The following is a 20840-nucleotide window of genomic DNA, read 5'->3' as shown; positions in this document are numbered from 1 at the left end:
ATATGAGGAAATAATTATTAAAACGTCGCATAAAAATGTTCCTATCAGGTAAATTGAGGTAGTGGCCGGAAATCGAAAAGAGAGGAGGAACAGTGACGTCGCAGCCATAGGTGCCGCGTGCGTAGGCTGGAGGCGGTGTTTGTCGGTGATTCTTCCTGGGTTGGGTCGCCGTCCTTCGCTCGCTTTCTTGGTGGTGGCGGTGTAGTGAAGTGGTAGCCAGAGCTGGTGGTCTTCGATGATGGCAGAGGAAGAGAAGAAAAAGAGAGGCGTCGGGGATAAGAGAGGAAGAGAGGCCGTGCGGCCAAGAGAGAGAGGGAGAAATGAGAGAGGTTAGGGTTTCTTCACTTATATAGTTGACTTTGTGAAAAGACCATTTTGCCCTTCCAACATCTCCGAAAAACTCCGACGTAGTGTTTCTACAGACCATATCCAATTCATACGAATTCTGATTTAGGCGTGCTACATGTCCACGAACTCAGTTTGACGTCCTCTACAACTTTCATGAAGGAAATTTTCTCAATTAAAGAACGAAACAAAAAAAATCAACTTTTGGTCAACGAAAAGCACCGAAACGAAGTAAAAAGTGAGAGTAATTGTTGTTTACCGCCCGAATGACTAGTAAACCGGTAAATTTAGGTTCGGGACGTAACAAAGAGTCTGGTCAAGATGATTCATCTGGAGATAATGAATCTGTTGATGATGATTATAATCTTGCTGCAGAGGATGAGGAATATGTAGCATGTGGTGTTGATGATGATTTCTTATTTGATTGGTTAACAGAAGAGGTTGGTCAAACAGTTGGAAGAGAGGGATGTTCTAAAGCTGGTAAAGGAGTGAGTGGGAATAATGATATGGAAGGGGATGGGGCTGAAGACACAGAGGACATGGTTGGGGCTGTGGATTCTGGTGAGGAAGGGATAGGGCATGAGGCTGATTTTGAAGATGATGGTGTGGGTGGCAGATTTCCAGAGTTCAACCCCAATTTATATATGAAGAACCCCTGGTTTTGTAAGGGAATGAAGTTCGCAACTGCAAAGATACTGAGGGCTGCTATAAGGGAAAGGGCAATTCAGAAGTGCTGAGAAGCTGTTTTTCTGAAGACTGATAGAGGGAGGATTAGGGCCATTTGCAAGGCTGAGAACTGTCCATTTGATTTGTATGCCTCAAAGATGCAGCATGAGGATATACTTATGATTAAGAACTATATACATGTGCAAGGGTCATTAAAAATAGCATGGTCAGGACCCTCTATCTGACAGAGAAATTTGCAAACCAGATCAAGCTTCATCCTGATATTTCTACATGTATTGTCTACTGGTTTTGTGAAGTACTTAATCAATGTTTGGGTAATTATGCAACTAATGCTGCATTTTAATCATGTTGTTTTTCTTTTGCAGAATCACTTGCACAGACAATGGCTGCTAGTGTTAGAGCTAAAGTGTCTTTTCAACAAGCATATAGGACAAAGAAGGCTACACTTAAGCTTATTGAGAGGTCTATGAAGGAGCAGTATGCAAGAGTGCAAGATTATGCACAGGAACTGTGATACCCCGGAAATTCGTATTTATTTTCCGATGATTTTCCGGAATCTAAATTATGCGTATTGGATGGTTTCGTGGCTCGTGGATGGAGCGGAAGTGTTTCGGGTGAATAATTAATTGAAGAATATGGTTTTAAGGGGGTTGCCTAAGGTTGACTTTTTATACGTTGGGATTCTCCGAAAACTTCCTTCACAAAAGTTGTAGAACGCGTCGATACGAGTTCGTGGACATGTGGAACGCGAGAATCGGAGTTCGTATGAAGAAGTTATGGCCATTGGAAGAAGTTTCCATTTTGGTATAAATAGGGAATTTCCGAAAATAATTTCATAATTTTCATATTTCCTTTTTCGGAAACCCTTTTCTCTCCGTTCTCTCTCCTCAGCCTCCGTGCGACCCGACCCAAACCCAGTGACCCGACCCGACTTTTCCGGCCGTTCCCGACGTCCGCCGGCGACGAAATCAACGCAGACGTGATCGCCACCATCTCGCCGACCTCCCTCTGGTGCTTGACGGCGACGGAGACCATCGGAAAGTGGAGATCGGAGGAGCTACAGTAGACGTAGTCGGATCCTGTCGGATTTTCTCATTTTCCGGCGACTCCTCGGCCGATCGTTCTCAGTTTCAGAATCTCCTCCTCCTTCTGATCATCCTCATAACCACCTTGTAGGACGATTTTGCGTGTGGAGTGGAAGATCTAGGTTTGAAAATCTACGGTGCACAACGAATCTGGGGTTTGATCTGACGGCTGCGATTGGCAGATCTTGCAAGCTTGATCTAGGACGATCTAGGCCGAACCAGGCTTAGCTCCAGGTATGAAAGTTGCTCTACTCATCATGATGAACGTTTTCGGTTGGCTTGATTGTTGTGGTGTTGAGTTTTGGCCGGTGGTAGTTGTGGTGGTTGCACCGCCGACTGTGGCGGCGTTATGGTGGCCTTCCGGCCATGTAATGGTTAGTTTCTGGTATTGTATATCATCCACTCGTCGATACGAGCGTTTTGATATATAATATGCAATTTTTGGAGATCGTATGAATATATTGTGATTTTTACGGTTTTGGACCTTTTGATGCTTCGATCCGTGAGGATCCGAGCGTCCGATCGACTTGTGGTTTGGACATATCGATCGTAGAAGTGTTCCGGAGACATTGGGTGGTCTCGGATGTGGTTTCGCCTCGATTGGCGTTACTTTGGGGATTTAGTTCAAAATAGGGGTTTCGGACTTAAATCGTTTGTGAATCGTTACTGATTTGAGGTCATTGGTGATTAGGTGCTTCTAAAGGTGAATTGGACGAGTTGTTGGTGATAGTTTTGGTTCGGTTCTGTATAGAAGATGCAGCGGGAGTTTCAAGGTGAGTAATCTCACGAAGTTCATTTCACGAACGGGAATACCCTTATTGTTTTGAGAGTTATTTAGTTAACTGCAAACTATAGATGGTATTAGTGGCACTTTTGAGTAGATGATTACGTGTGTGTATATATATATATATATATTATGGGATGTATATATATACATACGTATTCATGTATTAGGATATATGTTTACGTGAAATATATATGTTTTGGGTGGTTTGTGGATTTATGAGAACAATATGCATGAAATGATGCTTTTTATTGTTTTGGGGTGTGGCTTTTGGAAAACAAATGATTTGTGGAAATGATTGATTTCAATTTGTTTTGAAAAGCGTTGAGATTTGAGAAAAGTGTTGAGATTTGGGTATGAAAACAATAGGCATGAATTGATGCTTTTTATTGTTTTGTGTTATGGCTTTTCGGAAAACAATAATTATGGAAATGTTGATTTCGATTGTTTTCAAAAGCGTTGCGATTTGTATAACATTTTGGGTCCTGTGCGACTCCTTTAATGTTTTGCTCCAAGGGACAGTGCGGCCCGAGGATCGAAGGTCTGAGACCTTGGGCAGAATATCAGGTGACCACGTCTTTGGCCGGACGAGTGGTTACGTTTTTCAGTTAGAGCTCTAATCTGTCTGCCATATAGGTAATTCATGGGGTAACGGGAATTGGTTATTTATAACTCATGACATTACGTATTTTTAGGGAACAAGGTGTGAGTTGCTTCCTTATTAATGGTTTTTAAGGGGACAAGGTGTGAGTTGTTTTCCTTATTAACGTTTTGATAGAAATCAAGGTGTGAGTTGCTTTCTATGGTACGATTATGGTACATTTGATAAGAAACAAGGTGTGAGTTGTTTTCTATGTTTTACTGATAGAAATCAAGGTGTGAGTTGCTTTCTATGGTACGATTATGGTACATTTGATAGGAAACAAGGTGTGAGTTGTTTTCTATGTTTTACTGATAGAAATCAAGGAGTGAGTTGCTTTCTATGTTTTATTGATAGAAATCAAGGTGTGAGTTGCTTTCTATGTTTTATTGATAGAATTCAAGTGTGGGTTGTTTTCTATGTTTCGTTTTAAAAGGAAACAAGGTGTGAGTTGCTTTCTTTTATTTCGATTTGAAAGGAAATTAAAGTGTGAGTTATTCTCCTTTATTTCGTGTTTTAAGGGATCAAAGCGTGAGTTGTTTTCCTTATTTTTGGCGTGAGTTGTGTGTGGTTTGAGTTACTCATACGGGCTTGCAAAAGCTTACCGGGTTTGTTGTGTGGCAACCCGGTACACTATTCAAACGGTGTAGGGGTTAATCCTGCAGGTTAGGATAATCAAGGTTGAGGCAGCGAGCTAGCAGCTTTACGGTAGGAAACCATCTTTGTGACTTTACCGTTATTTGGACTTCCGTTGTAGTGAGCTCCGAGGAGCATTTACGTTTTATTTTGTTGTTGACAATTTAATTCGTATGCTTGTGTAATATATAACTCTATGGAGCGAGTGTATATTAACTTTGAGGGTTCAGGGCATCAATATCTGTGTAAGTTAAAGGAAAAAAGATTCCAGGTATTTTGTATTGATGACTGGACGTTCACGCATATATAATTATGGGGTTATATATATCGATTTTCATGTGTGTAAAATCAGGGGCGTGACAGGAACTGAAAAGGGTGGATCCAAACACAACAGTTGACATCAAATGTGATTTCAACAACCCTGATCAGCAGCTTGTTTTTAAAAGGATGTATATATATGCCTAGGAGCATTGAAGATGGGATTTAGGGCAGGTTGCAGACCTATACTGGGACTAGATGGCTGCCAACTGAAGAGTGCATATGGTGGCCAATTGTTGGCAGTAGATGGGCTGGATCCAAACAACACTACTTTAGTGGTAGCTTATGCAATGGTAGAGATGGAGAGCAAAAACTCTTGGGATTGGTTTTTGCGACTGCTGGCAAAAGACCTTAACATCACAGGTGAAGGAAATGGCTTCACCTTCATATCTGACAAGCAAAAAGGTCTTCTTCCTACATGTGAAGTTGTTCTCCCCCTAGCAGATCATAGATTTTGTGTTAGGCATCTCTAGACAAACTTCAACAAGCTTTATCCTGGAAAAGTGATGAAAGACCAACTTTGGGCTATTGCAAAGTCATCCATTATGGTATACTACACTAAGGAGATGGTGCTAATGAAGCCGCTGGACCCCAAAGCATATGATTGGTTAACTGGTAAGTCTTAATCTCTTATTTGTGCATTCTTTTGTTTATATTGTTAAATGGGCACTAATGTGAACTCTTTTACACTTGTAGATCCTCAAAGAAACCCTAGGCACTGGTGCAGAACTCACTTTGATACTGTTTTGAAATGTGATGTGCTCTTGAACAACCTCTGTCAAAGCTTCAATGTTTTCGTCTTACCTGCTAGGTCAAAGCCAGTTATTTCATGTTTTGAGGATATAAGGGTGAAATTGATAAAAAGGGTTGCAATGAGGAAGGAGAAGATGAGAAGAGTTGTGGACCCCATCTGCCCCAAGCCTAGGCAAATCCTAGAGAAAAACAAGGAAAGGTCTGCATCTGATTGCATCCCTTATGGTTTTGGTAGTCCCCAGATTGAGGTACAGAGCTGTGGAGGAAGCAGATATGTGGTTGACTTGACAAGAAGGACTTGTGCTTGTAGGAGGTGGGATTTAACAGGTATCCCTTGCAAGCATGCCATCTCAGCTATACATTTCATGAGGCAAAACCCTGAGGACTTTGTGGATGTATGCTACTTGACAAAGACCTATATGGATATCTACTCTTAACACAGTAAAGTCTGTGAATGGGATGGACCTATGGATCCCTTGTGATGAACCTGCCATCCTCCCACCATAGTATAATAGATAGCCTGGTAGGCCTAGAACCAAAAGAATCAAAGATGTATCAGAGAGGGAAATTGAAGGGCCCAAGCCGGGAAGGGTTCAAAAGTCCTTGAAGAGTTCTAATTGTCACCAGTTAGGTCATAATGTGAAGACATGCCATAGGCATCTTCCACCAAAGGAAAAGGCAGCTAAGAAGAGAAAGCTTAACACATGGGAGGGATCATCTACTGCAACTCAGGTAATTTGTGTTTGTGTTTAGTTAGTAGCAGATAATGCATTTGGAAATTGGTGTTTAAACTGAGAAATTTACTTGATGCAGGCTAAGGGTACTAGAAAGGCCCCAAAGACAAAGAATGACCTTAGGGCAAAGGCAAGGTTGAGAGCTGAAGAGGCTAAGGTAAACTGAGGGATGCCATGTTTGAATTATGGATTGTTCATTCTTTGATTAGTTATCTAACTTATTTTTCATCTTAAAATTATAGAAAAAGAGGGATGAAAAGAAGGCAGCATTAAAGGCATCAACAGCTACAGCAACTTTAACCAAGGGTAGACCACTAAAACCTCCTTCAAGTAAGGGTAAAGCTGCATCCTCACATGCTTCATCCAGGTCATCTGTGAGGATACGAGACAATTTGAAGAAAGCTGGCAAATAGAAAAATGGGACTAGATGGGGTTAGCAATGAAGGTTAGGATTACAGATGCATATGTTGCAATTTTTTGTGCAACCTTGTGCTGTGTCATAGGGTTGCTAGTTCTAATCTTTTGCTGGGATGATTAGAACTAGGACTAAATGCAAGTTCATCCAAACTATATTTTTGGTTACTTTGGATATAAAACAGATTTATGCATCATTAATTAGGTTGCTATTTATGGTAAAATTTTGGTTTAGGTAATGTGTTTTCAAGTTTTGGTTCATTTGGAGGTTTTAATATTATGGTTGATGATATTATGACTAAATTTAGGTTTTTGTGATTTGTTGTTCATGTTTGAATTCATTAGGAGGTTTGTAGGCATGAAAAAAGTGTAGCAGCTAATTAGGGGTCAATTTGGCCCTAAACCCTTTTTTGATCATTTTTTTTTAAATTTTGGAGGCAAAATATGTCGAAATGTCTGTTTTGCCCATCTGGGGGGGGGGGGGGGGTGACAAAGCTGAAAAGTGGGCCAGTGTGTCAAGGCCACGTCAGCACATGATGTCACATTTAGAGCCAAGTTTGACTTTTGGACGCGGGTGATGGAAATTGAAACTCCAAGGACCAATGTGATTAAAAAAAAAGTTCCGGGACTGAAGTGAAGATTGACCCAAAGTTGGAGGGGTCAAACTGAATTTAGTCATTTTTTTTTTTGAGGAGAAACGAAAACACTTTTATTAATCGGACTCAAGTACAAGCAGTAGTAACCATTACAAGAAGCCAGCCATGAACCAGAAACAAACTTCTAAATAGTAACACACTCCAACTTCAACAGCCCTACATATACAGAACATTAGTGGGTATGCTAAGCCGACCACAACTAAAAAAGCATGGCCCACTATTTTCAGCATACGAAAAACTGAAAAATCAAAAAAGAAAAACCTACACCCAGTGTGTTAAGCTTGGCTTGTCACTTCCAAGCCCAACAACAAAAGGGAAAAAACAAAATAAAAATAAAATAGAATAGGCGAGGCCCCCAACAAACCCTAGGGCCTGAATCAAACCCTAGCCATACTAGAAGTAGGTAGCCGCCAGTAGCTCATCGCTGCCTGGGTCAATACTCCATTCAAACAATGAGTTTAATCACACCATCAAGTGTATTCTTATCAACATGCTTATCACATAAAAAGAGAATATTTTGGAGGAATAGGGTAATATAAGAGCATTGCATGAGCATATAGTACACTATCGGGGATACTTTTTAAGATACTTCACATATGAGAGAGCAATGCATAAAAAAATTCAAGTTCACCAGAACATGATCTATATCTGCTTACTAAGTTGAACAATCTACAACAAAATCAAATCTTTGTCTTAAAAACTTTAGCAAAATTTACAAACCAAAACCTTTGAAAATGCCAGTCTACATGACAAATTACCATTACATTCTCATTGAACTTTGCAACTTGGGCAACAAGGAAGCTGGACTTCCCATTCAAATTCCTATTAACATATCTGTAACATCGTTAATAATAGAGATAATGAAGAGATCAAAGACAAAAAGTAAAACAGAAAGAGAAGGGAGCCCAAAAAAAAAAAAGAATAGAAAACTTACATCTCTTAACGCCATAGCTGAAATGATAGTTAATGATTGGATTGAAATCTCCAGACAAACAGAGTCGATGGAAGAGATGATGAAGTAGAGAGGAGATAAGAGAAAGCAGAACGCTGGAAGACATTGAAGGACGATAGGAATAGGAAAACGAGGCGTCGAGGAGTCTCGCCATCTTTTTTTTTTTTTTTTTGACTCAATTTGTTAACGGAGGAATAGATGAGAAAACGAAGCTATTTGTATTAGGAATTGCCATTTTGAAATTTAATAGATAAATATTGAGGTGGTTAAATTGTTGCATTTGGATATCCACTTAATGAATAAGATTAAAAGTCAAGGGTGCCTGATAGGAGCTAGCTAAGGAGAGGATCAGGATCCCAAATTGATTGGATGAGCCGCTAACAACCATAAAACTTCAGACCAAGGAAAAAAAGAAAAAAAAAACCCTTCACACAAGATCCATTTAGTTAATTGGGATCTTGTGTGCAGACATAAGCAATTTGATGGTTTGGGTATTAAAGCTACAAAACATATGAATCAGGCTATGCTCGCTAAATTAGGTTGGAGACTATCTCAGGGTGATGAGGGCCTGCGGAGCAAGGTGCTACATAAGAAGTACATTAGTGATGTTCCTCTTCTGCACCCTCAATACTCTAGTCCCTCTGGATGCTCTAGTACTTGGAGAAGTGTTGTGGCGGGCGTTCAGCTTCTGAAAAAAGGTTTGTTGTGGAGGATTGGAACTGGTAGTACTATTAATTTCTGGACTGATGCTTGGTTGCCTATTGGACCTTTAATCAATGTTGTTTATGTTCCTCCTAGTGTTTATCTTAATTGGAAAGTTTGTGACTTTTGGGAAGATAATGGATGGAATTTAAGTTTGTTATGATCTTACTTTGATGAAGACATTATCAAAATGATTATGCCTATTCCTGTTGGTTTTGAAGAAAGTGGCCCTTACAGAATTATATGAGGTGAGACTTCTAATGGGTGTTTTTCTGTGAAATCAGCTTACTTGGCCTTGATTAAGGAAGGAAATTATGATGCGTTTCCTTGGTACTTTATTTGGAAACTCCCTATTTCTCCTAAACTAAAGACATTTATGTGGCTGTTATGTCAAGGCAGAATTCTCACTAATGTTGAAAGAGTTAAAAGAAGGTTAGCTTCTGATCCTTCTTGCCCTACTTGTCATGAGCATCCGGAAACTCTTATTCACATGCTTAGAGATTGTCCCTCTGTTAAGAATGTGTGGAATGGTGTTATGTGACTAGATACTATAGAAAGGTCTACGCAATTAGATTGGTATGATTGGTTGGCTGCTAACACTCACTGCAATAGACCTTGCTTTGATGGTCTAAAATGGTGTGGTGTTTTTGTATATACATGTTGGTACATATGGAAATGGCGCAACATGGCAGTTTTTTATGGTAACTACTATCCTCTTTCAATTTCTAGCAAAATCATTTTAGATGCTGCTAATGATTGGAAGAATGCTAATATTGGTTCTGTTGCCAGTCGTAGAACTTCTACTATATTTTTATCTTGGTCTAAACCTCCTGACCACTACTTTAAACTTAATGTTGATGGAGCTAGGGGACCAAATGGACTTATTAGTGCAGGAGGGGTTTTGAGGGATCACAGTGGTACTTGAATTTCAGGCTTTTCTGCTAGTCTTGGTAATGGATCTGTTTTACAAAATGAGGCTTGGGGGCTCTTACTTGGTCTACAATTGGCTAGCAAAAATCGCTGCCAACATCTTATTGTTGAATGTGACTCTGAGGTTTTAGTGAACTTTAATCAACAATGAGGTTAATGACCTACATCCTCTTCGGTCAGTTTTATGCAGCTATCAATTTTTGTGCAAGGACAGTTCTTGAGTTGTGACATTCGACATGTTTATCGGGAAATAAACTTGGTTGTTGATTTGCTGTCTAAAGAAGGTGTTGGTGCTGATCTTGGAGTGCATTTCATGGAGCAACCTCCTCCGCAAGTTATCAATGCATTGCTTGATGATTTGTGTGCAAGTCCTACATCTAGGATTGTAATTTGTGATATTTAGTTGTTTATTTTTTTTGGACCTTTTGGCCCATCTATCCAAAAAAAAAAAAAAAAACCTCGTCCCGTACATGTGGTAGTAATTGGAGTTCAGTGCTAGTCACGTGCGCACGCGCACATAACACACACTATTCCCTGATGCACCCTATCCCGAATTCCTCAATGCCCCAAAACCCCCAGTCAAGTCTCTGGCCTCTGCAAGAGAGACAAACCTGAATTTCGAGAGAGAGAGAGAGCCGACGTAGGGAGTCCGGAAAATTGTAGTGAGGAAAAGTAGTATGGGAAGCACCTTTCTCTCTCTACCAGCGAAGCGTTCAATTTCTTCGACAATGTCCTCCTCTTCCTCCGAGCCCAGCTTAGAAAACGGATCCTCCAAGCGCTCCAGGTCGCGCCAGCAGCAGGCTCCGCTCACTGTTCCTCCAGGCCACGTCGCCTTCCGCATGCTCTGCCACGCCTCCCGCATCGGCGGCGTCATCGGCAAGTCCGGCACCGTCATCAAGCAGCTCCAGCAGGCCACCGGCGCAAAGATCAGAATCGAGGAGCCGCCCCAACTCGACTCGCCGGACCGGGTCGTCGTAGTCATCGCTCCCAGCGCAATCCGGTCCAAGATTGTGGTCAGTGGAGACCAAGAGATTGAGGTTTCCAAGGCGCAAGAGGCGCTTTTGAGAGTGTTCGAGAGGATTCTAGAGGTGGCGGCGGAGACCGGAGCGATAGGAGTAGGGGTTGGAGTGGTGTCTTGCCGGTTTCTGGCGGAGACGGCGCAGGTCGGCTCGGTGATAGGCAAGGGCGGCAAGGTGGTGGAGAAGATTAGAAAAGAGACTGGCTGTAAAATTAGGGTCTTGAATGAGAAATTGCCCGTTTGTGCTGCTCCTTCTGACGAGATGGTAGAGGTGAGCCTAACTAGTTGACCTGAATTACTAACTTCGAGTTTGTCTTTCTTGTTGGTAATTGTATATGCTGTGAATTAGTCCAACTAGATGCAATGCTTTTCGATTATTTACCTGAATTTAGTACATTCCAGTCATGTGAAAATTCAAACGTGTGTTGCAGTTAGTGTGGATGGATTGTTCAACTTCATGTTTTTAGAGGATCATGTAGTATAATGTGATTGATTTCTTCCCAATAGGACCAAAATGGTGAGTAGGACACTGTGTATACTAGGCTCTCACTAAGCTAATTACCTTAACTAGGTAGAGGCTTGTTCTTACATTGTAGTTTTAGGCTTATTCTCATGTTCATAAATCATAATACCCCTAAGTTTCCTCTCTCCTATAGATTGTAGGGTTCAGCAAGCAGCCCTCCTTTTCAGCTCTGATTAATGAAGAGTGGTTTGGGGGTAAAAGACAAGTAAGATACCTGTGAGTGACCGGTCGAAAGTTTGGCAGTTTTGACCACTTTTGTCTCCTGCCAAGCACTCTGCTAACTTAAGTGTGTGCCATTTGCATACTTCTTCACTTGCACTGTGATCTGATGATTAATTCAATTTTAAGATAATTTATGCATATCAACCATGGTACTAAATAGGTGGAACAAACCTGGTAGCTGATATGCGGTCATTCTTTTATTCCTCTCTCTGCTTTTTTTGTGTGAAGGATTTAGACCTTGTAACTTCTCTTGCTTTCAGGATTGTTGTAACTTGTAACGGAAGATAAAAATAGAATATTCCTTGTATTGTGTTATAGTTTAGCCTCTTTGGTGACTGTTTGCATGCAATATGATTCTTTGCTTCCATTGGGGTAGAGTTCAGTTATTCTGTTTTTTTTTTCTTCACTTGAAAATGATTCAATGATGTGGCAGATAGAAGGGGATATTTTGGCTGTAAAGAAAGCACTTGTTGCTGTCTCCAGCCGTCTTCAAGATTGTTCACCAGTTGACAAGACAAGGATGACTGGAAGTAGGCCTATTGAGACAGTTCCTCGTGAAACTTTACCTGATATTCGTGTAGATCACCTTTCACAGAGGAACTCAGTGATTTCCAATTTGCCGAGCAGCTCCATGAGTTATGCTTCAGGAGTTCGTCCGCCATCAATAGAGGCTGAAAGGATCTCAACACTGGATACAAGAACACTCCAGCAGGAAGTTACTTTTAAGATTCTTTGTGCCAATGATAGGGTTGGGGGTGTCATTGGAAAAGGGGGTGCCATTGTCAGGGCTCTTCAGAATGAGACTGGTGCTACTATAAGTGTTGGAGGATCTGTGGCCGAGTGTGATGAAAGATTAATTACTGTTACTGCCTCAGAGGTTTGTCATTTTGCAACTTGTCATCATTTTCTGTTCTCATTTCTGTATGTGCTAAACTGCTCATGGACTGTCATATCTGTTAGTAATATGTTTTATATTGGTTTCATCTTACCTAGAATCCTGAGTCCCGCTACTCGCCAGCACAAAAGGGTCTTGTTCTTGTCTTCTCAAGGTCTGTAGAGGCAGGCATTGAAAAGGGGCAAGACTCGAGCTCCAAAGGGTCACCTCTTATTGCACGCCTTGTTGTCCCGACAAGCCAAGTTGGTTGTTTGCTGGGAAAAGGAGGTGTAATAGTTTCAGAGATTCGGAAGGTAACTGGTACCGGTATACGGATAATAGGTGGTGACCAGGTCCCGAAGTGTGCCTTAGAGAATGACGAAGTTGTACAGGTGAATCTGCATTAGCTTTTATTTAGTTCCAATGAGTGCATTTTGTAATATTTGGTGACCTGAAGTTGTTAAAATGAACTTGCAAGCTTTTCATACGGTTAGTTATCATCTGTTTTACAGGTTTCAGGAAATTTTTCAAGTGTGCAAGATGCTTTGTACAATATTACTGGTAGGTTACGAGATAACCTTTTCTCCAACACAGTAAATAATTCTGGAAGGAGGAATAGTTCAGCCGTGCTAACAGATACCAGTCCTTATGGAAGACTCAGGGATCCTGCTCCTACTGGATTTCAGCCTTCTTCATCAGTTGGTGTTACTTATGGTCTCGGTCGACATACTACTCTAACTCAAAGTATGGATCATCTTGGACTTTCCCATAATTTAGATCATCCTTCTTCACCAAGGCCATGGGCAACACAGGTATGGTTCTAATAATACCATTGTGCATGCATGTGGTTTACTTGTTTTCTTTTCATTTGATTTGTGGATTGGGTTGCAGATGGTTGCTCCAAGGGGAATCTCAGATACTGACAGGGGTTTGACTTCTCTTAAAAGTGGCTCGGATCTTGGCAGGTTAGTAATGTCGCACAATGCATAGAAAATTATTATATAGAGCTTATTTATAAATGTCTCTGAAAATAAAATAGAACCCTTCTTCAGCATGAGTCGATAGCATCAGATCATGAGATATGAGCAGTTTGATTTCAACTAAACATTTTTAAAGCTGTTAGATCACCTCATGATAGCAGGGTCAGCTAAATTTATGGATATCAAGGGAAAGATATAGGGATTAATGTAGACTAGTAGCTATAGATGTGTCTGAAAATTTACATGTGAAAGCTAAATAGCAATATTTGATAAGATTTGAGCCATTTGATTTGAACAAATATTTCACAAGGATTTGAGGTCATCTCACCATAATACTTTTTGGCATGAGCCCCCGTGAGGTGCATCTAAATTTATGAATATTAAGTGAAATCAAAATATAATAAGATATAGGGGGTTAATGTGGATTCTTAGTCAGATCAGACATCATGGTTTGTAATCTCCTGAGTGACTGCAGTTTCAGCTCTTGCCCGTTGGATATCAAATGATGATATTTAGGAATAAACCACATTGATATCAGGATGCACAGTTTTAGATTTATTTAGGACCATGCCCTAATCATGGGGCTATTTCATTGAATGTGTAATGTCATCCCTATTTCAATAAACTGAAATACTCTTGACTGTCACATAAAGATAAAAGTGATCAGGCTAGGTCCATCTTACACCTCCATTTGTAACCGGCACACTTTATTTTGTTTTCAGATTGAAAGCCAAGGAATAATGTCTTAAAATTTTTGTAGGATGCATTTTATTTGTTTTTTTTTTCCTTTCTAAATATATTCTTGACGCAGTGGAAGCAAATCTGCCATTGTGACAAATACAACTGTAGAGATCATAGTTCCTGAAAATGTTATTAGCTCAGTGTACGGAGAGAATGGCACCAATTTGGCTCGACTGAGACAGGTATTTCATCTAATTCCTGTACTGTTTTTTCCTTTGTATTATTTTACCAAAATGTGCTCTTCTTTTAAAGCTAGCAAGTGCCCCTTTCAAATTTGTTGCTTCTTGACTTTCAAACCTCAAGATTGCCATTAACTTTTGTTATTTTGAAAGGTTGCTCATGTCTGCTAAAATTTTGAGTCAGTTTATGATAGAAAACTTAATTGTCATATTAATAAGATATAATTCCCTACAACCAATGTGGACCAGCAGTCCACAAAAACAGAGAACTGCCTACAACCGACAAAGAACAAGACTCAGACAAGTCACACAGGGTAAATGACAAAAAATAGAATAGTATAACTGAAACAGAACGGCAAACAACAAAAACCCCACACTGAAAACAAAACTCCTCAATTTAGAGAGACAAAGCTAACTTGAAATCATATGTCAAATGCTGCACCCATCCAAATGATGTTTCCCTAAATCAAATTCAAAGATGTATTTTTTATACGTTCTCTGTTTTTTTTTTTCCCTTATTTTCCTTGTGGGAGAAGGAAAGGGCAGTTCTGTTGCTTTCCGAGGAGTGTTAGAAAGAACAAGGGTGGAGCTTTACCAACTTTATAGGATAATACAGTTGTTGCTGTTTCAATCTTTCAAAAATCCAAGTATATATCAACTTAATAACCGCTTTTCGCCCTTAATCAGATTTCCGGTGCCAAGGTCATAGTGCATGAACCCCGTCCCGGAACAACTGATAGGATTATTGTCATATCTGGGACACCTGACGAAACCCAGGCAGCACAGAGCCTCCTCCACGCATTCATTCTCACCGGTCCATCATGACAAATAACACTTAGTCATGATACACTTTGGCAAGAGAAGACTCTGGGTCACTTGGCAATTGGTTTTTGTTTATGTCAAATATTGTAACACTAAAATAAGAAGAAGATTCAAGGATCCTATTTAATGTCAATCTAGAGAGCTGGAAAAAGTTAATTTTGCTCTAATGGCCAGTGTTAGTCAGTGTGCGCAGGTTTATTATGTAATTGTTAGAAACATAGTGAAAAAAATTTGATAAGAGTATTTGATACTCTTTTACGACCGGTGTTAAATCTTTTTTTCTTTTATTTTTATTTTTTTTAAAATCAATTCTTCGGTTTGTTGCTACTTCCACAGAATTGATTTCTCAACTTCTTTATACTTCATTAGTATTATTATTATTAGTTTTAACTCTGTCCTTTAATTTGTGATTTCCATATCAAGTTTTAATCATCTTTCATACTTGAAAATTAAACACAAATAGCCATGGCCAACCTCAATCTCCATGACTCGACCATTTTTTATTGTATGAATATACGATTTAATGATTAAAACAAAGCCCATGACGAACCACAATGTCCTTGGCTGATGTGCAGGCCAGTAAGGGGATTTTTTTTTTTCCTGCAATTTAAATAAGAAATTACCAAATCGAGCTCCTCCTAGACCCTAGATTTCCTCCTTATCCACAACTTGAATACACTCTTAAGCTGCTTGGCAATAATGACCATGATGATTCCATACTTCAACAATCACCTACTCAGAAATGGAATCTTTGTGTCTTTAATTTATTTTTGTGATCTGATGTTCCCTGGTTTTTGTGTTTTTTGTTGCTGGACTCTATTCCAGTTTCTTTTCCTTAATCCGTGCCTTTATGCTGCAAGTACTTTATACTCCTTTTTATCATTGATGATGTTAGTGGCTGAATTAATTTATGATAAACCAAGCCTGCAGATAAGATGGTTTTGCTTGGCCACATTCATTTCTTAAAAAGTCCTAAAGGACCGTCATTATGATCTTTGTTTTTCCTGTAATCATTATCATTGTGATTTTGTAGACAGCTAGTTCACAACTAGTTGATGAAAGTTTTAGGACGAGTAGGATTGAATAAGCATGACTCTTGGACTATCCTGATAACTTTTTGAACAGAAATAAATGCATTGAAACTGGGAACCAAGAACAAAACAAAAACAAAGCAGAGCTAAACCCCTGCCCAAAACATGCAGGGAACAGGGGAGCTAACACGAAATAAATTAAGTTGGAGCATGTCCTGCATCATACAAGAGAATATGAGCAAAGGAGGAAGGTGGAAACCGAACCCAATCAGCTGGACACTGCCTCTTGCGAGCTAACAAGGTGATGTGGTCTGCTGCCTGATTAGCTATTTTGCTGGTCCAACCCCAGCTAAAAGAACCAAGATCAACTGTTAAAGCTCTGATATGATCCACAAGAGGCTACATAGCCCAATCTGTGGATGTGGTGCAATGGGTGAGGAGCTTAACAAGTTGGAGAGAATCAATCTCAAACAGAAAATGAGTAGATGGTATGGACAGGGCTAACTGGACACCCAATCTGACTGCCAATGCTTCTGCAACCAAAGACGAAGAAGCATGGGTAAATAAAATGTTCCCAGATACAAGTGAACCAGAAGAGTTCCTAGCCACAGCAGCTAGTCCTGTTCCTTCCAAAGTCCATGAAGCATCAGTATTTATTTTTAGGACTAAATACTCGTTACTTCTCATACTTTTGCATGAAAAACAGTTTAGTCCAAAATTTTAAAATTAAACAGTTTAGTCTTTATTCTTTTTAATTCTCACACAACAGGTTCTAAAATGACTATTATACCCCTCATTTTTTATTTTTTATTTTTTCTGCCTCTCTCTCTCTCTCTCTCTATATATATATATATATATAGATACACACACACACACACACGTGTATGTGTGTGTATACAGATCATATCCAGAGCAGAGCTCCACTTTGAAATTAACGTGTGAAGTTCGAGTTTTTGGTCACTTTTCGGTCGCATATCCACATCTCGACCGTTCAATTTTTAGGTACTAGTGTATAGATCATCTTAGCAAATTTTCAGCCAAATTGATGATCATTAAGGTATCTAACTTGCGTAAACCAATGGACGAATTAAATCTATCAACTTGAACCGTACTAGCTTTAAGGCAATTATCAATGCCTTAACGATTATCATTTTGGCTGAAAATTTGCAGAGACGATCTATTCACTAGTACCTAAAAACAGAACGGTCAAGATGTGGATATGCAACCGAAAAGTGACCAAAAACTCGAACTTCACACGTTAATTTTCAAAGCGGAGCTCCGCTCTGGATAAGATCTATATATATATATATGTGTGTGTGTGTGTGTATATATATATATTAAAAGAGAGAGAGAAAAAAAAAAGTTAGGGGTATAATAATCATTTTAGGACATGTTGTGTGAGAATTAGAAAGAATAAGGACTAAATTATTTAATTTAAAAAATTTGGACTAAACTGTTTTTCATTCAAAAGTATGAGTAACGAGTATTTAATCCTTATTTTTATCTGGGAAGGCAAAGGAGGGGACCATTTTGGTTTGGGAGGGGGACGCAAAGACACTAACTGATTATCCATTTGAAGAAAAGGATCCATAAACTTATCCAAAAACTCTGAAGATGCATTGAAAGAGAGGCCACTAAGAAAGAATTAGGTTGAACATCATTAAAAACACAGTGACATCGATGATTCCAAATGTTCCAAAGAAGAAAACTGATATGAGTATAAACAGTGCTTCGAAAAGAAGAAGTGGTTGAGAGAGGAAGATGTAAATGGGTAAACCATTTATCCAAAGTGGTGAGCTGTAAGAGAGGAGGGCGGTAACCAAGTGGATGGATAAACCAAGTCTTTAGAGACCAAGGGCAGGCCAACAGTATATGCTCAATTGTTTCTGGAAAAAGATGACAAAGAGGACATAAGGGATCCCTAGCTAGTTTTCTGCGAAACAAATTAGCTTTAGTAGCAACAAAATTAGAAACAGCTCTCCAAAAAAAAGTTTTAATTTTTGGAAGAGTTTTAAGTGCCCAAACCTGTTTCCAAAGAAGAGGGTTGATAGAAAAAGAGGAATGAGGGTGGGGAATAGGATGGACAGAAGTAAGAAAATGGGCAGCATGATAACTAGAACGAACTGTATAAGAACCTGTTTTCTCCAAAGGCTAGATTAATCAGTTAGGCCGATGAGGCGAGACTAAAGGAATAGCCTGTAATTGAGAGTCAGTGATAGTGGCTTCAATAGCAGTAAGATCCCAAGTGAGAAAATTCCAGTTAATTAAAGAGTCAACATGAAGTTGAACATCAACTGGTGTATGGGGGATCAGATGCATACCAGGGAGATGAGGAATCCAGTTAGAATGCCAAACTGGAACATGAAGGCCATTCCCAATTTGCCAAGCAACATTGCTAGTGAGAAGGTCCCTTCCATGAAGAAGACTTGACCATAGCCAAGAAGCTGAAGATCCTTTTCGAGTAGTGAAGAAAGTATCCAGAGGAAAGTACGTGCCTTAAGAATACGAACCCAAAGTGCTGAAGGGTTTGTTAGGATACGCCAGCCTTGTTTAGCCAAAAGTGCCTAATTGAAATCTTGGAGGTCACGGAAGCCCATCCCCACCTTTAGCTTTGGACAACCCTAAACTTGACCAACTCATCCAATGAATACCCGAGTCTCCATTATTTCCCCACCAAAATCGTGCAATAAGAGAATCAATCTGATGGCAAAGTGTTTTGGGAAACCGAAACACATCATGGGATAAGCTGGAATTGCCATAGCTATTGACTTAATCAAAATCTCCTTCCCAACTTGTGTTAAGTGATGCGCTTTTAGCAAGCGCATAATTTAACCCTGAAATGTCATTAGTAGTATATAATAAATAGGGATCGTTCTATTCCGGGGATTGAGGAACCCTTCTCAACGTCAAAGAGGTGGGTATATATAGGAGCACGGCTAGGGTTCACAAAGCAATCAGAAATTTCCACATAGCTTCCACCAATAGGAATTCGCCAAGTAAGCTTTGTGATGTGGTCCAACCAATCATAGAATGCCAAGTAAGCCTTGTGATGTGTTCCAACCAATCATAATTCTCTAAAATACCTCCCTAATAATTAATTGCCGAATTTCCTTGAAATTATTCTGATTTTCTTCATGAATTTTGGCCAACATTCCTTTAGGGAATTTAGGGATGAATCTGGACGCCTTTTGAGCTTTTCCTTGGTGCACACATATTTTCCTTCCATAAATATCTCCCTTGAATCTCTCTTTGCGTCATCTCCTTGATTATTTCTGATTTTCATGTTGGCAATCACACCAATTTACTCCTCCAACAATATTTCTTTCCATAAAAATCTCCCAAGAAAATCTCCTTTGATTTATTCCATGTGAAATTCTCAATCAATCACCTTAATTCCCACGTTGTCACCTTGTTTTTCCTTAAGTATTACACGGCAAATTTAATCCCCAAGGAAAATATATTTTCCTTTTTTTAAAAAAACTCTTCCTTGATTCTCTCCTTGCCATGTCATCTTCATGAAGCTTCTCGTTCCATTTATGAACTCAATTCAGCTTATTTATTCCAAAAACCTGAAAATAGAAGCTTTCTAAAATAAGAAATGGAAACTTTCTTAAACTAAAATGGAAACTTTCTAAAAATGGAAAATAGAAACTACAAAACGGAAACTTTCTACAATTAGGAACTTTCCCATTCGAAGAATGGAAACTTTCCTAAACAGAGTTTTATTAAGGAAATAACGCAGAAAATATAGGGAAATAACAGTTAAAACGTCGCATTAAAATGCTCCTATCATTAAGGAGCTATTGTTCCAACCCTGAAGCTTACGAATAATAGTCTCTCTGACATAAGCTAAAGCAGAGACTTTGGATCTACCCCAAACAGTGGGGAGACCCAAGTATTTGCCTGGATTAGAGACAGAAGAAACTCCAATAATACCAGAAATATGAGTAATCAAATTGACATCCGTGTTGGGGCTGAAAAACAATGTTGACTTGGAGTAATTGATTTGTTGACCTGATGCAGTACCATAAGACTGAAGCAGAAACAGAAGATGAGAAGCATTAACTTGTGTAGCATCAAAGAAGAACAGCGAATCATCCGCAAATAAGAGATGGCTAATCTTGGGTGCAGAGGGTGTGATTTGCAGAGGAGTAAGCCATTGAACAGCACAAGCTTTGGAGACCATTGTTGATAAAACATCACTGACAAAAAGAAAGAGGTACGGAGATAAGGGATCTCCTTGTCGTAAACCATGAGTAGGAGCAAAGAAGGCAGAAGGTTTACCATTAACCAAAATTGAAAGTGTCACTGATCTGTCACAGTTCATTATAAGCTTCAGGGTTATATAACACTAACACACTAATCCTGATAACTTGAGATTTTCAACCACAATTTTATCATTGAACCTGATCCTTCTATATAACACTAATGCATCAAGTTTCCTCCTTGCTAGCTCCTGTTCTGTTTTCGTTATTTTAATTAATTGATTTAGTTCTATCAGTTTCTACTTTTTTTAATATGGATACCTCCTGAATAATGATCATGTAAATCTCTGTTATAGTTGATACTAAATAAGAACTGTAGCTAGTTAGCACAGGAAGTAAAGATCACAGGTAAATATAATTTAAATGATGGGTGTTCCAAGTTCAAGACAAGATGTTGCTTCAATATCATCAGTACTACTAGAACAGCGATGGAATGTACTTCAGGGTGGGTGATGATCTATGAATTTGGTGGTGGTGATATAATTTTCACCAGTAGTACATATAAGTGCTTGTCATGGAAGTACATGCTCAAAATGATAGAGCTTCAAT

The 20840-nt window shown here is 39.4% G+C and overlaps 2 protein-coding genes across 4 annotated transcripts; both read left to right on the top strand.

Moving 5' to 3' along the window:
- Positions 1 to 4653: 4653 nt before the first annotated feature.
- LOC112171170 lies at positions 4654 to 6395 on the top strand. Its single transcript, XM_024308395.1, has 6 exons — positions 4654 to 4900; positions 5000 to 5110; positions 5192 to 5643; positions 5876 to 5980; positions 6062 to 6139; positions 6225 to 6395. Exons 1-6 carry the CDS (start codon positions 4654 to 4656, stop codon positions 6393 to 6395), a joined length of 1164 nt encoding a protein of 387 aa, XP_024164163.1.
- A 3766-nt stretch (positions 6396 to 10161) lies between these two features.
- On the top strand, positions 10162 to 20481 carry LOC112172137 (KH domain-containing protein HEN4). 3 transcript variants are annotated; one of them, XM_024309340.2, is made up of 7 exons: positions 10162 to 10925; positions 11833 to 12276; positions 12393 to 12665; positions 12786 to 13085; positions 13165 to 13238; positions 14065 to 14176; positions 16198 to 16769. In XM_024309340.2, the coding sequence occupies exons 1-7, from the start codon at positions 10314 to 10316 to the stop codon at positions 16321 to 16323; spliced, it is 1941 nt and encodes a 646-aa protein (XP_024165108.1). In that variant the 5' UTR covers positions 10162 to 10313; the 3' UTR covers positions 16324 to 16769. The 3 variants fall into 3 exon arrangements, with proteins under 3 accessions (XP_024165108.1, XP_024165109.1, XP_024165107.1); XM_024309341.2 differs by lacking the exon at positions 16198 to 16769 and adding an exon at positions 20050 to 20481 and having other exon boundaries at positions 10163 to 10925; XM_024309339.2 differs by lacking the exon at positions 16198 to 16769 and adding an exon at positions 14861 to 15254 and having other exon boundaries at positions 10165 to 10925.
- The last annotated feature ends 359 nt before the right edge of the window (positions 20482 to 20840 follow it).

Source organism: Rosa chinensis, chromosome 6 (genome assembly GCF_002994745.2).
Source record: "Rosa chinensis cultivar Old Blush chromosome 6, RchiOBHm-V2, whole genome shotgun sequence".
In the NCBI taxonomy this organism is placed as follows: Eukaryota; Viridiplantae; Streptophyta; class Magnoliopsida; order Rosales; family Rosaceae; genus Rosa; species Rosa chinensis.
This window is presented reverse-complemented; position numbering and strand designations above follow the sequence as displayed.

Bases quoted from the DNA above. Each gene is read 5' to 3' on its own strand.
- LOC112171170 (XM_024308395.1), top strand. From the start codon at position 4,654: ATGGGATTTAGGGCAGGTTGCAGACCTATACTGGGACTAGATGGCTGC. The intron at 5,111-5,191 runs GTAAGTCTTAAT...TTACACTTGTAG, and splicing joins AGCATATGATTGGTTAACTG to ATCCTCAAAGAAACCCTAGG. The intron at 5,644-5,875 runs GTATGCTACTTG...AATTGTCACCAG, and splicing joins ACCCTGAGGACTTTGTGGAT to TTAGGTCATAATGTGAAGAC.
- LOC112172137 (XM_024309339.2), top strand. From the start codon at position 10,314: ATGGGAAGCACCTTTCTCTCTCTACCAGCGAAGCGTTCAATTTCTTCG. The intron at 10,926-11,832 runs GTGAGCCTAACT...ATGATGTGGCAG, and splicing joins CTTCTGACGAGATGGTAGAG to ATAGAAGGGGATATTTTGGC. The intron at 13,086-13,164 runs GTATGGTTCTAA...ATTGGGTTGCAG, and splicing joins CAAGGCCATGGGCAACACAG to ATGGTTGCTCCAAGGGGAAT.